We start from the raw sequence: 12,668 nt of genomic DNA on the forward strand, positions 1-12,668 counted from the left end.
AAGCAAAAAAAATATATAAATAAAACAAACTATTACCCTATTGCTGAGCTGTGAGAGGCATCTCAGAATTGAACCCAATTACAGTATGTGTCTAACTAATACCGCCCCACATATAAAATTGCAAATTGAAGGCTGCAGCTTTCGGAAAGGAAACGGTTTTGACGCTCTGGCGGGTGAATGTACCACGACGGGCACGACGACCTGTCACGCAAGTGCCCTGCGTGTGTGTCGCGCCATTGGTTCGCAAAGTGGGAGGACCCAGCAGCGGCTTGACTGCAAGTCAGCTATTATCATGCACTAGTACACAGGAGTCCCATGTCGTAGTTTTTTCTCCTCCCTTCTGTTTTATGTGACCACATGAGCAGGTTTACATACATTTCCACTCCTCCCCTTCTAAATTGACATTTTTTAAATGTTGTATATTTATTTATTTATTTATTTATTTTTACTTTTTTTTTAATGCGGTCGCTGCTCCGATGAGCCGCCTTCTGTTTGGTTGACGCTGAAGAGGAGCATGACAAGTTGCAGCGTTCGACTTCAGACATGGAGCAACCCGCGTCTCACAGCGAAGCAGCAAACGGCGGCTGCTTCGACAAGAGCTGCTCGTCACTCGCGGTGGACGACGTCTACGAGATTGCCAAAGTCCTCGGCGCCGAGCTGGAGAGGCTCATCGACGGCTACGGCAAAGAGAGCGTGCTGGGCCTGGTAGCCCAGGGTGGTGAAAGTGCTGGAGCTTCTGGAGAGCTTCGCGGCCAGGAATCAGGCACACCAGCACCGTGAAGAAGAACTGCTCCGGGCCTTCGAGAGCTTACAGCTGCAGCGCAAGAAACGAGCGGCCAAGGACAACGACGAAATCAACGAAAATCACGAAACGCGGGTGAGGGAAATACGCGTAATTAGACTCAAAAGCGAGTGGATTGCTTTCTCTTCTTGCTGTTACACCATCACAACAACTTAATGACTGTGTATTACATGCACGCGGACGGCTGGCTCTAGTTTAGAGTACATTGTGCACTCACTGTGCCAAAAGGCACTTAAAATTTGTCTCACACGAAGAAACAAAGGCATAAAAAGCAAGCAGCCTCAATTCAACTCGTTTATCTTTAAAAAAAAAAAAATGGTTTGGTCATTCATTCTAAAATGGTGGAAACTGAGCCACACTTACTGGACGGTACTTTTACTCTTCAGTATATTTTGAATGTCGTTTCAAGTAATTACCTTACATTTTGGCAGCGTCAACTTTACAACTATTTGTGCTCTTTGATCATTTCACCAGAAAGAGAGTGCAGTTATCACTCATTAAAATAATCAGTAACTTGCGTTGCACTGTATTTTTTTTTATTATATAGCGTCTGTTTAAAAATGCTTACCCGCCCCCCCCCCCAAAAAAACAAATAATCATGACGGGCTAAATTCTGAGTCTACTGTTTCTTTCCTTGGCTCCATTACAGTTGCACTACACCTGTCGTTACTGTTCATCAAAATGTTGTTAACACAGGCTACAGTTTTGACTGCAATGTCACTTTGTGCTTTCTTTGCTTCTATTACAGTAACACTAACATTAAATATTTAACATTACTGTTATTTCTGACAACATAGGTTCCTGTAAACAGTACTTGGCATAACTGTTCAGTATCAAAGTCAGACCGCACCTTAAAAACTCAGGGGACATGTTATTACAAGATTAAAGTTGCTGAACTTGTGTGTAGTAAGACCGTGGAAACGCTATTTGTGTCTCATCTGCCATTGTGTCCTGTTCCGTCAAGCAGGAGGAGCAGCAACAGAAGGAGCAGCAATGGAGGAGCAAGTGTGAGGAGCTGCAAGTGCAAATCCAGCAGCTTCAGGAAGACAACAGACAGCTGCAGAACAGGCTAAAGGGAAGCCACGTGCAGGATGGTACGTCCAAGTATACTTAAAGCTGCAAGCATCGGGCTGTTAACCCCCCCCCCCCCCCCCTTTTTTTTTTTTTTAAATGGCAAATGATCAAATTTTCATGCCACGGTCCACCCAGATTAGATAATGCTGACAAAAAGCTGTACAATTTGGCATCACTCATCTGTCAGTGTTTCACAACCTTTATTTAGCCAAGGCACATTCTATACATACGTAAAATCTCATGTCACACCATCCAAAAAAAAAAAAAATCCCTCAAAAAAGCATAAACTCTACTGTAGTTGTTCTTAAACTTTTAACACCAAGTACAACCTCAAAAAATACCACCATCATGACAACATTGAAATACAGCAGCGGAGTAGGCCGAAATGTTCATCAAAAATGGGGCAGAGGTTTTATTTCATATTATTGTAAGCCACCGTAACAGTTTGAACATTCACACTGCGCTAAAATATAGGAAAATTCAAAACTGTCTGTGAATAAGGATTCAGTTAAATAATATGACACATTAAAGTTTAATTAAAAACAAATTACCTAAATGTTTGAAAAGAAACTGTTCTAAAAGATTACGTGTGTATGTATTTTACTTTAAAGTTAAATACAACTGAACTGTACTTTTCCAATGTAATGTCGTGGATAGAAAAAAAAGTTTAAGGTGCTTTGAAAATGTCATCACGTGATTCTTTCCCGTACAACCAGAGGGAGCCCGCCTACCACTGGTGATACTTACCACACTTTGAGAACCACTGCTGCTGTATACGGAATTCACCTGAACCCCTGCATATTCGCGCTGAGGCATTTTGCCATGTTTATCTATAAGTATTGCTTTCGTGCCACTACTGCATGTTCAAGTACGGTGAGAAGCTTCATGAAGACAAAAGTAGTGTCTCGCCGCCATATTTTGCCATTTTGTTCCCATGGAACTACATGATGTTGAAGTGAGCTGCGGAGCTTCATGAAGACAACATTAGTGCTTTACCGCCATCTTGTGACATCTATAGGCAATTATCATTTCCGTTACTTGCAGATTTGAGCTATTCGCGGCACCATGTAATTAATAATAATCATTCTGTCGTTTGAATGAAACAAGGCGTATACACAGGTGAATGTTACTGCTTGCTTTCTAGTGGAAGAGCATTTAATTGTTCTGCCTGTCACCATACGTTGCTGGCATATGTAGATGAACAAAGAGGCAAATGAATAATTTTCAGAGCAATTAAGTGAGATTTGATAATTACTCGTGGCACACCTGATCATCTGTCGTGGCACACTAATGGTTGGGAATCACTGCTCTTGGAGACCTGTTTCCGATTGGGTCTCATTTGGGTAAATCCTCTCGTAGGAGTTTTTAAAGAAGGTTGTTCATCTATGTTTGTCCGCCTGTTGCCCAAAGTCTACTGAGATAAACTCCAGCATTCCCTAATGATGATAAGTGATATCGAATATGGACGGATTTTTGTATTACAGTTTATAATCATGTAGGTTTGGTGCACATGGCTGAATATGTACTGGATTATATCATAGTCGTGCCTGCTAATGTTTCCCAGATTGTTGATGTCATTGGTCACTAATGTCAACTCAGAGGGTGGAGTTGCTTGGGTGACTTGTATTTTCTTATTCAAGCAGCAAAACTTTGGGGCAGGAAGTCATGTCACTGGAAAGATGAATTTTATGTACTGCAAGTTCAGGCTCCCACGCCTCACAGTGTAGTGATGCAATTGAGTTGCAATAGTGTCAAATACGGTAGGGTCAAAATGTTTATGCTTAAAACGTGTCAATCAAAATTGTGTGTGTGCGTGCGTGCGTGCATGTGTGCATTTTCTCGGGTACATTTACTTAAGTAATATTTTGGATAAACTGCACTTCTCTGAGTCGTTATAATACAATATACTTTTTACATTTACTTGTTGTTCAGAAGAAACGCTACTTTTACTACATTCCGCTATCTATCTTTTATTGCTACCTCGGGCGTTGTCACATGACTGTTTGACCATTCCAACGTAACCACTGGTGACGTTGTAGTGCATTACACGAATCAAATGGAGCCAGGCAGTCACATGACCGCACACAAAGTCTCCACGGCCCCCCTGCACAGAAGCATTGTTTTCAAATATGACTACTTTACGTGAAGCGTGGCACGAAATGGCGTGGGAAACAACGCCATGCGACTCGCAGTCAGAAGAGGCACAGCACCCCTGGCCTCACATTCATTTACGTATGTTACAGAACACGAAAGAGAACAGCTAGTGGAGAGTATGTCATGTGCTGTCATCGATGTCTGCCAAAAAATGTCCACATTTTAGCCTCGAAGAACTCCACTTCAAACTTGAAAAAACATGTTGTGCTTTTGTGTTATCTCTGCCTGGTGAGTGTAAGCAATGAAAGTTAATGTAAGACCATTTGTTGTGGCTCTACTTGCCTTAATTGATGTTATTTAATAAAGATTTGATGTATTATTGTTGTAGTTAAAGTGATATTGTCGGGCTATAACTGAAGTTTCACATTCCCATTGTATATTTTTGTCTTTTGAACATTCGTGCGCTGATTAAAAAACAACAAAAAAAGTAGTATTAAATCAGAAGTTACTCAACAGTTACTCCGTATTTGTGCATTTTTTTTCACTGACTACTTACATACTACTTCTTTTGAGTTTGACTTGATTGCTCTAAAGTGACAGTACTCTTACCTGAGCACAATTTTGTGTACTCTACCCGTGTGCAGATCGTGTCCAGCGGCAGGAGCGAGAGGTGATGCTGAAGCTGAAGCAGGTGGTGGACAAGCAAAGAGATGAGCTGAGGGCCAAAGTTCAAGAGATCGCCACCATCTCCAAGGAGGTGGAGGCGGTAAGCAGATGTAAAGCTGGAGAGTATTTCTTCTACTTAGGTGCACTCACGACATGTATTACTTTCACCAAAGGGGTTTGCTTTCATCGGTGTGGGTTTTCCCACTTGTTTGCAACTTCTCGTTTTGACTTTGATACATCAACATTGACGTTTTATGATGGTCAGCTGTTCCCATCAGAAAAATCTGCACAATGGTGTGGTTAAAAAAAAAGAAGAAGATACTAATTGAAAATAAATGACCATTTTTATAGATCTCCATCGCTATCCTGCTCAGAATCTGGAATTCCAAACGGAGTTTTTCTGGACTGGATGCAGATTGTGTGGTTTGCAGGAATGTTTTACCCCCCAAAATCCCATTATGAGGAATCTGATGGCTATACATACAGTATGTCTGTCAAATCATCAGATCAGTTTGCGATTTGGTGTGCTTGTGTCTATTCTCATCCATCAAAACGAGGTAACTTTCTTTTACATCCAGATTTTTGTTGAATCTGAAAAGTTTCCCATGCTGCCATGATCTTCGCATAGTTCAAATGCTCGAGTCCTGGCAGGCGTGTGTGCTCTTTCTCAGCTGTCTCATTTGAAATTGTCAACAATTCTTCTTTCCACGGCACTGAGGACATAAGGAATTCAAAATGGAGTACTCACCAGCAACATTCGACATATTTAAATATGAACTTCAAAGTGACAAGCCATGAGAAACAAAGTCTCTATGTGTACAACGGAGGTTTAGTGATGATGACACAAATGTGAAGCACTTGATCAATGTCACTGTCAAATTAACATTGAAGAGGTAAAATAGACACGATTAATCCAGAGTTATTATAGTAGCACACAAGGTTTGGTGCATCAGTATGTGACATTAGAAATGAAATGTACTTTATGACAGGCGCTGTGTTAGACACAAGATGACAGACAGTGTCCTTGTAGTTCCTGGTTAAGGATTTAGTTGCACTTTAGACAAGTCTGAGCAGGTTTTCCCTCTCCATTTGTGTGCGCGTGTCACGCCATTTGTACCACATGATGTCAACAGCTGTCATAACTGGGTGTGTATTTGCTATTTACCTCCAGACTGGATTCTCTATGTGCTCAAATAGATGCCCTTTATTGACTGTGTTTAAAATTAATTTTGACTATTCTGACACTGTTACTAACAGCCACACAGGAAATGGTCAATTTTCTTCTTCTTATATGTATGTGAACTGCACTGGACTTGACTGACGTGTGCCTCTGTGCAGCTCCAGGAGCAGCTGGAGCGCTTCATGAAGATGAATGGGGAGCTGCGACACAAGCAGAACGTGCTGCAGGCCCAGCTCAAGAGCACCGTGGAGAGAAAGGCCGACATGGAGGCCGACCTGAAAGAGAAAGCCAAAGTGATCGAAAAGCTGCAAGCGCAGATGGACAGGACCAACAGCAACAACCATGTATGACGCTTGTTTATCATCTTTTGCCTTCACTAATGTGCTCTCCTTAAGGACATATGAAGAACAGTGCTCATTTAAGATGATGCAGCTCAATGTAAATATAGAACTTTTGACTGTAGATCCCATTGCTAAAATGTAAAACTCAATCAGGAGATAACTACTTCCAATCATCTGTAACTAACAAAAGGAAATTATAGTTTTTTTTGTAGTTGTTCAAGATAGAACCAGAGTTGGAATAAATCTAACACCTTCTTGTCTCCTATTTAGTCCAGTCCAAGTCAGACGAATAGTAAGGCAGAGCCTTCAACTGACCACAAGGATCCTGACCCGCTTTGCTTCACCAAGAAGGAGGTGCGTGACATCATTTTTGAGCGGAATGAGCTCAAAACCAACCTCTTCCTGGTGCAAGAAGAGCTTAACTACTATCAAAGGTGGGTTAACTCTCTATCGGTTTTTAAAAAAAAAAAAAAAAATTTTATTCAGACAATATGTGTGCAATCTTGCAAAGTTTCCAATTTTAAATGCTCTGTCTACAATACCATATTTTTTATTCAATGCCATGAGATTTCACAATAGAGCATCTCAGACCAAAATAAAGTCTCCAGTCTCTTGTCTTTTCGTCCACTAGGGGGCAGTAACATGAAGCAAAAACTAGTGCTATGAATGGATCCTTACAGTGCCCTCAACCCACTTAATGAACTGACCACTCTTTTGGTAGAACACTTTTCACCTAGTTGGACACAACCTGCCCAAATATTTTCACCCACTAAAACACATTTCGCACTCTGATGCACTCGTGTTACCTAATGGTGAGCACATGTGGCCAAAGTGAAACTCCAAAAAAGCACAGGTGTCTCAACTTCAACACAGCCACTCAAAACTGAGGGTCACAATTGTGGCCAATGATGTGAAGAAACCAATATAAGAGTTCAGTGAGCACTGGTTTTTCAGGTTTGACTATGGATAGAGAAATATCATTTTTGGGATTTGTGTTTAAGGTATTGAGGAAATGGGTGTCGGTTTTTAGCAAGTGAGAAAAACTCTAATATAAAGCATGATGTGTTTATTTGCTAAACATCAAGATTTCAATTGGATTTTTGCACGTCAGATTGCTATCTCCTGTCCCCACCACATGAAAAGAATCACATCACACACATAAGCGCAAGAATGGCTGGATTCCTGTCAAGGTTGATCCGAAAATACGCTCTTTATTCTCCGTTGAGGATATAAATACAGCATATTAACTGTCGATTTGTTTTCTAACGAAATTGTCATATGTTACTTGTAGGTGCCGATACAGCAATGTCTGTAAAAATCTTTGCTTCCGTGATTTGAATAAAAGCGACTGCCATTGTGCCGTGTCTCCAGAGAGATTCTGAACGAGGAACGGTGCCCCGGGTTCCTCTTGGAAGCCGTGCGATCGGCCATCACAAAAAGAAGAAAAGTCATCAAAGCCAAGATGCTTGGAATTCCTCCCCCTGACTCCAGCAGGTCAAGCCTCTTCATCCATCGCCATCCAAAATCCAACTAAAAGAGAATGTGTATTTGCAGAAGATTTGATCTCAATGGCAGATAAAGTTGAAATGTTTTTCATCATTTATTTTTCTCTGTAGTGATGAGGAAGACAAAGGTCCTGTGATGGAAGTGGATGGTACAGAAAAGCCAGCAGAATCACGCATTCGAAACCTGTGAGTCACATCCTTATAAAAACGATCAGTTTTTCCTCGCTATATCAAGGCCCCACTTTATTGCAGGCTTTTTTGGGTGGAACGAATGTACTGCACTTGTCTGTTGCAGAAATCCCTGCTGTATTCCAGAAATTGGCGGTTTATAACAAATTTATTTCTCGTTGTTTTTAACAGCTTTCCATGTTACTATAAGTCCTGTACACTTATTGAAAGCATAAATATTGATTAGAATGCAGTTAAAATCCCTCCGATGGCCCCCAAGCATCCTGCTTCTTCTAAGGCTTCTGGTCGTGAGCTTAAGCGCCAGAGGACGCTCTCGACTCCTGACCATTCGGTAGTATATAAATCGGAAGTATATAAATCTCAAGAAGTCAACTCTCAACATTAAATCTGGCTGGAGAACCACGTACCTGGCTTTACTGCCATCAGAATCATCTTTATTTGCCAAGTATGTCCAAAAAAACACACAAGGAATATGTCTCCGGTAGTTGGAGCCGCTCTAGTACGACAACAGACAGTCAATTGACAGAGAACACTTTGGAGACAGAAAGACATTGACAAAAAACAGTCACTGAGCAATAAAGGGTTAAGAGTTATCTGGTAATGCCGGTACATTATTTTTATTTTTTTACAATCGTGCAAAAGATGCACGATTGTAAACAAATCGTGCAAAAGAGTCCTCGAGCACTTAGAGCAGTTTGAATGACTAATATTGCAATAGTCCGGTGCAATGACCATTGTGCAAAGGGCGCTGAGACTTCAAGGAGTGTATGCGGTTTAAAGTGACGAGTAGCGCGACAATCTGGGACAATGTTGATTGTGCAAATGTTGCAGATACTCCTCAATCAGTGTGCAAACGGAGCAGATGCTAATCTGGCATGAGTGGCCAGTATTGGTTAACAACAGATATGCAAATATTGCAGCGTGGCGACACAACTACAGTGCACGAGTAATATATAATTGTATTAATAATAATTGTATAATATATAATTGTCACAGAAATGTGACAACGAACTCAAGTCAACAAATTGCCAGCATGTTGTAATGGAATTGGATGTTAGGTGTTTAAGAAGTTGATTGCAAGAGGGAAGAAGCTGTTGGAATGTCTGCTAGTTCTAGTTTGCATTGATCGGTAGCGCCTACCTGAGGGAAGGAGCTGGAAGAGCTGGTGACCGGGATGCGGAGGGTCCGAGAGGATTTTGCACGCTCTTGTCTTAGTTCTGGCAGCGTGCAAGTCCTCAAGGGTGGGTAGGGGGGTACCGACAATCCTTTCAGCAGTTTTGATTGTCCGTTGCAGTCGGAGTTTGTCCTTTTTTGTAGCAGCACCAAACCAGACTGTGATGGAAGAACACAGGACCTGATTCGATGACCGCTGTGTAGAACTGTCTCAGCAGCTCCGGTGGCAGGCCGTGCTTTCTCAGAGGCCGCAGGATTTACATCCTCTGCTGGGCTTTTTTGAGGACGGAGTTGATGTTGGTCGCCCACTTCAGGTCCTGAGAGACTGTAATTCCCAGGAACTTGAAGGTCTCGACGGTTGACACAAGGCAGCTGGACAACGTGAGGGGCAGCTGTGGCGAAGGATGCCTCCTGAAGTCCACGATCATCTCTACCGTCTTGAGCGTGTTCAGCTCCAGGTTGTGTCGGCCGCACCACAGCTCCAGCCGCTCCGCTTCCTGTCGATATGCAGACTCGTCACCGTCCTTGATGAGGCCGATGACAGTGGTGTCATCTGCAAACTTGAGGAGTTTGTCAGCTGGCTGCGCTGAGGTGCAGTCGTTCGTGTAGAGAGAGAAGAGCATCGGAGAGAGGACACAACCTTGGGGCGCCCCAGTGCTGATGCTGCGTGTGGATGAGGTGGCCTCCCCCAGCCTGACCTGCTGTGTCCTGCCCGTCAGAAAGCTGTAAATCCACTGGCAGGTGGCAGGTGAGACGCTGAGCTGTAGAAGCTTGGATGAAAGGAGTTCAGGGATGATGGTGTTTAACGCTGAGCTGAAGTCCACGAACAGGATGCTCGCGTAGGTCCCTTGCACTGTCGAGGTGTCCTAGGATGAAGTGCAGTCCCATGTTGACTGCATCATCCGCAGACCTGTTCGCTCGGTAGGCAAACTGCAGGGGGTCCAGCAGGGGACCTGTGACGCTCTTGAGGTGGTCCAGCACGAGACGTTCAAATGACTTCATAGCCACAGATGTCAAGGCGACAGGCCTGTAGTCATTCAGACCAGAGATTGCAGGTTTCTTGGGGACTGGAATGATGGTGGAGCGTTTGAAACAGGATGGAACTTCACACAGTTCCAGAGATCTATTGAAGATCTGAGTGAAGACTGGAGCGCGCTGGTCCGCGCAGACTTTGAGGCAGGATTGGGGACACATGGTCTGGGGCTGCCGCTTTTGTTAATCTTTTGTTGTTTGAAGATGCGTCTCACATCCTGTTCGGGGATGGTTAACGCAGAAGTCGGTGGCGGGATAGTGGTCGGTGGTGCGGCCGGGTGGGTGTGGGGTGTGAAAGTGTCCTTTTCAAATCTGCAATAGAAGGTATTCAAGTCGTTGGCTAGTGTGCTCTTGTTCTCAGCTTGGGGGGATCGTCGCTTGTCAGCGATTGGAATGCATGCCAGACTGATTTAGAGTCGTTAGCGCTAAACTGTTTTTCCAACTTTCAAAACCAGGAAATTTCGGGGTATTCACAACACACAGCACTTATCAGTACTTTACTGTATTTTCTATACATTTTGTGGTTACACTTTTTTATTGCCTTCGAATATATTCACAATATGCTTTACAAATGTATGCGGGTAAATCTTTTAAAATGTGGTTCAAGTGTTTGGAAGGGGTAAAACTATAAACGAGAAAATAATTTGTTTTGATATACACATATGAGCTCTCGATATCGATTTTCACCTCTTGCTGATGTGTCGTGTTCATTGTAATCGCTGCCTTCCCTTGTTTATTGGGGACTTAAAACAATCCTGTGATGTTTTCTAGTTCACAATATAGTATAGGTGACACAATGTCAAGAAGGAAAAGTTCTTTCCTTTGCCTTTGACAAGTTTGAAGGCTTTCTGTGTCTGTGTCAATGTACAATATAATGAAGGACTTGCTCGGTCAGTTTAAGAATGATCGAGGGAAAGTAGAAATGATAATGGTCAGACACCCCAACCCTGGTTAAAGCAAATAAACTCCTGACCACAGTGGTCTTTTGTGCATTGTTCTTCCCTCCCATTATTATCTTGAGACCTTAGCCAGTCCTCCGCTATATTTGGTTGGCCTTAATCCCCGCCCCGCTGAGCTGACCTCAGGTCTGTCCGTCTCTGTCCGGTGCAGCTTTGGCTTCCTGACGTGGTCGGGCAGCGGCCGGAGCCCCACCCACATGAGCAACGCCACGTCCAGCTGGGAGATCATCGCGGACTCCGAGGCCAGCGGGGAATCCCAGCATTAGATGACAAGTTTGTTTTAAAGCCGTCCCCGCAACCCTTTTATCCCGCCGCTTGTTTTAATAGAATGCGCTTCTGCTCCTGTAAGCTTTCCAGCATTATCACAAAAATACTATGCAACTGGAAGAAGAGACAGACCTCGCTCACTTTTTCTTTATCTATCACAGCTCATTTTATATCCTGCCATTTTGTTTTCAGTCAGTAAAGAAAAAAACGTACATAATTGTACTAATCACCATATGAGGAGGACGTTTAATTCCAATTACCTGAAAAAAGTTAGCACTTATATGTATACGTCCTTTATTTCTTTTAAAAAACAAAGACTACCAAATATATTTTGAATGAGAAGTGCACTCTAACAAGGATTTAAAATGTAAGGTTAAGCGCTTTCTGTTATAAGTTATTATAAGAATTTAATCATAGTTCTATTATGGTACTTTTATTTAATTCGGTGAGTTTTAAATGATTTATGATGAGGTATTACCCTTCTTTTGCAGTCACTGCATTTTAACCCCATGAGTCTTAAAACGCTGCTTATACAGTATACTGTATGTTTGTATGTCTTAGGAAACTATTCTCACAAGACTTGAGTTGGACTAATACACTGTATATAGCAGAAAAAAATTGTATTTTTGGGGTTTGCTAACTTTTTTTAAATTATGGGGGGAAAGAAATTGTATATAAATATGTATATATCTGAATTTGACTTGACCCTAAGACCCAAACCACAACTGACAGCTTTGAGATTATTATGAATATAGACTTGTGTGGCAAAATGGAGCATTCACACTGCAACAGGCCGTTTTTTCCTCAGCGTTAATTGCACTATAGGTATGCTAATGGTGGTGGAAATCAGATCAGTTTGAGCATAATATAATGCTTAAAAATACATATAATTTCATGGTAAATGTTCTTGAGAACACATTGGTCCTTGCATATAGCATTTATTGGGTCTTTATTTAATGGTGTTGCAATGTATGTGTATAAACATTTGAATTTAGAAAAAAAAAAAAAAAAAAAAAGGGTCTGCTTGTGTGGCCCACAGCAATGCATTGCCAGTGAGCACTTTTTAAATATGAGAGGCAGCACAAAATCCTTATAGTTATTTTTCCTCCAATAGCATTTGCAGTTTATTTTTGTAAGCATGGATTTTATTTCTGAAAAAAAAAAAAGAAATTTGAATGCAAGTGTGACAAAAGACAACATGTTTTTGTGTGGTACTGACATATTCATAATAAAAGTCTATTAAAAAACACATATGCAATTAGAAAGATCTTCATTCATTGAACCCCTGAGAATTTATTTCATGCATCACCACAGCGGATTTGAAATAAAATAACCAATGTAGCCTTTAATTTAGATTGGACGTGACTGCATTGAATGCCTGGCAAA

At 41.9% G+C, this 12,668-nt stretch overlaps 1 protein-coding gene across 1 annotated transcript; it reads left to right on the plus strand.

Moving 5' to 3' along the window:
- The first annotated feature begins 313 nt into the window (after positions 1-313).
- On the plus strand, positions 314-12,463 carry rilp (Rab interacting lysosomal protein). Its single transcript, XM_061681380.1, is given in 9 exon segments — positions 314-711; positions 713-877; positions 1,770-1,896; positions 4,615-4,736; positions 5,975-6,160; positions 6,428-6,591; positions 7,529-7,651; positions 7,774-7,848; positions 11,167-12,463. Coding segments are annotated over 9 exon segments (1,245 nt in total). The 5' UTR covers positions 314-543; the 3' UTR covers positions 11,282-12,463.
- The last annotated feature ends 205 nt before the right edge of the window (positions 12,464-12,668 follow it).

This window comes from Phycodurus eques, chromosome 7 (genome assembly GCF_024500275.1).
Source record: "Phycodurus eques isolate BA_2022a chromosome 7, UOR_Pequ_1.1, whole genome shotgun sequence".
Classification (NCBI taxonomy): Eukaryota; Metazoa; Chordata; class Actinopteri; order Syngnathiformes; family Syngnathidae; genus Phycodurus; species Phycodurus eques.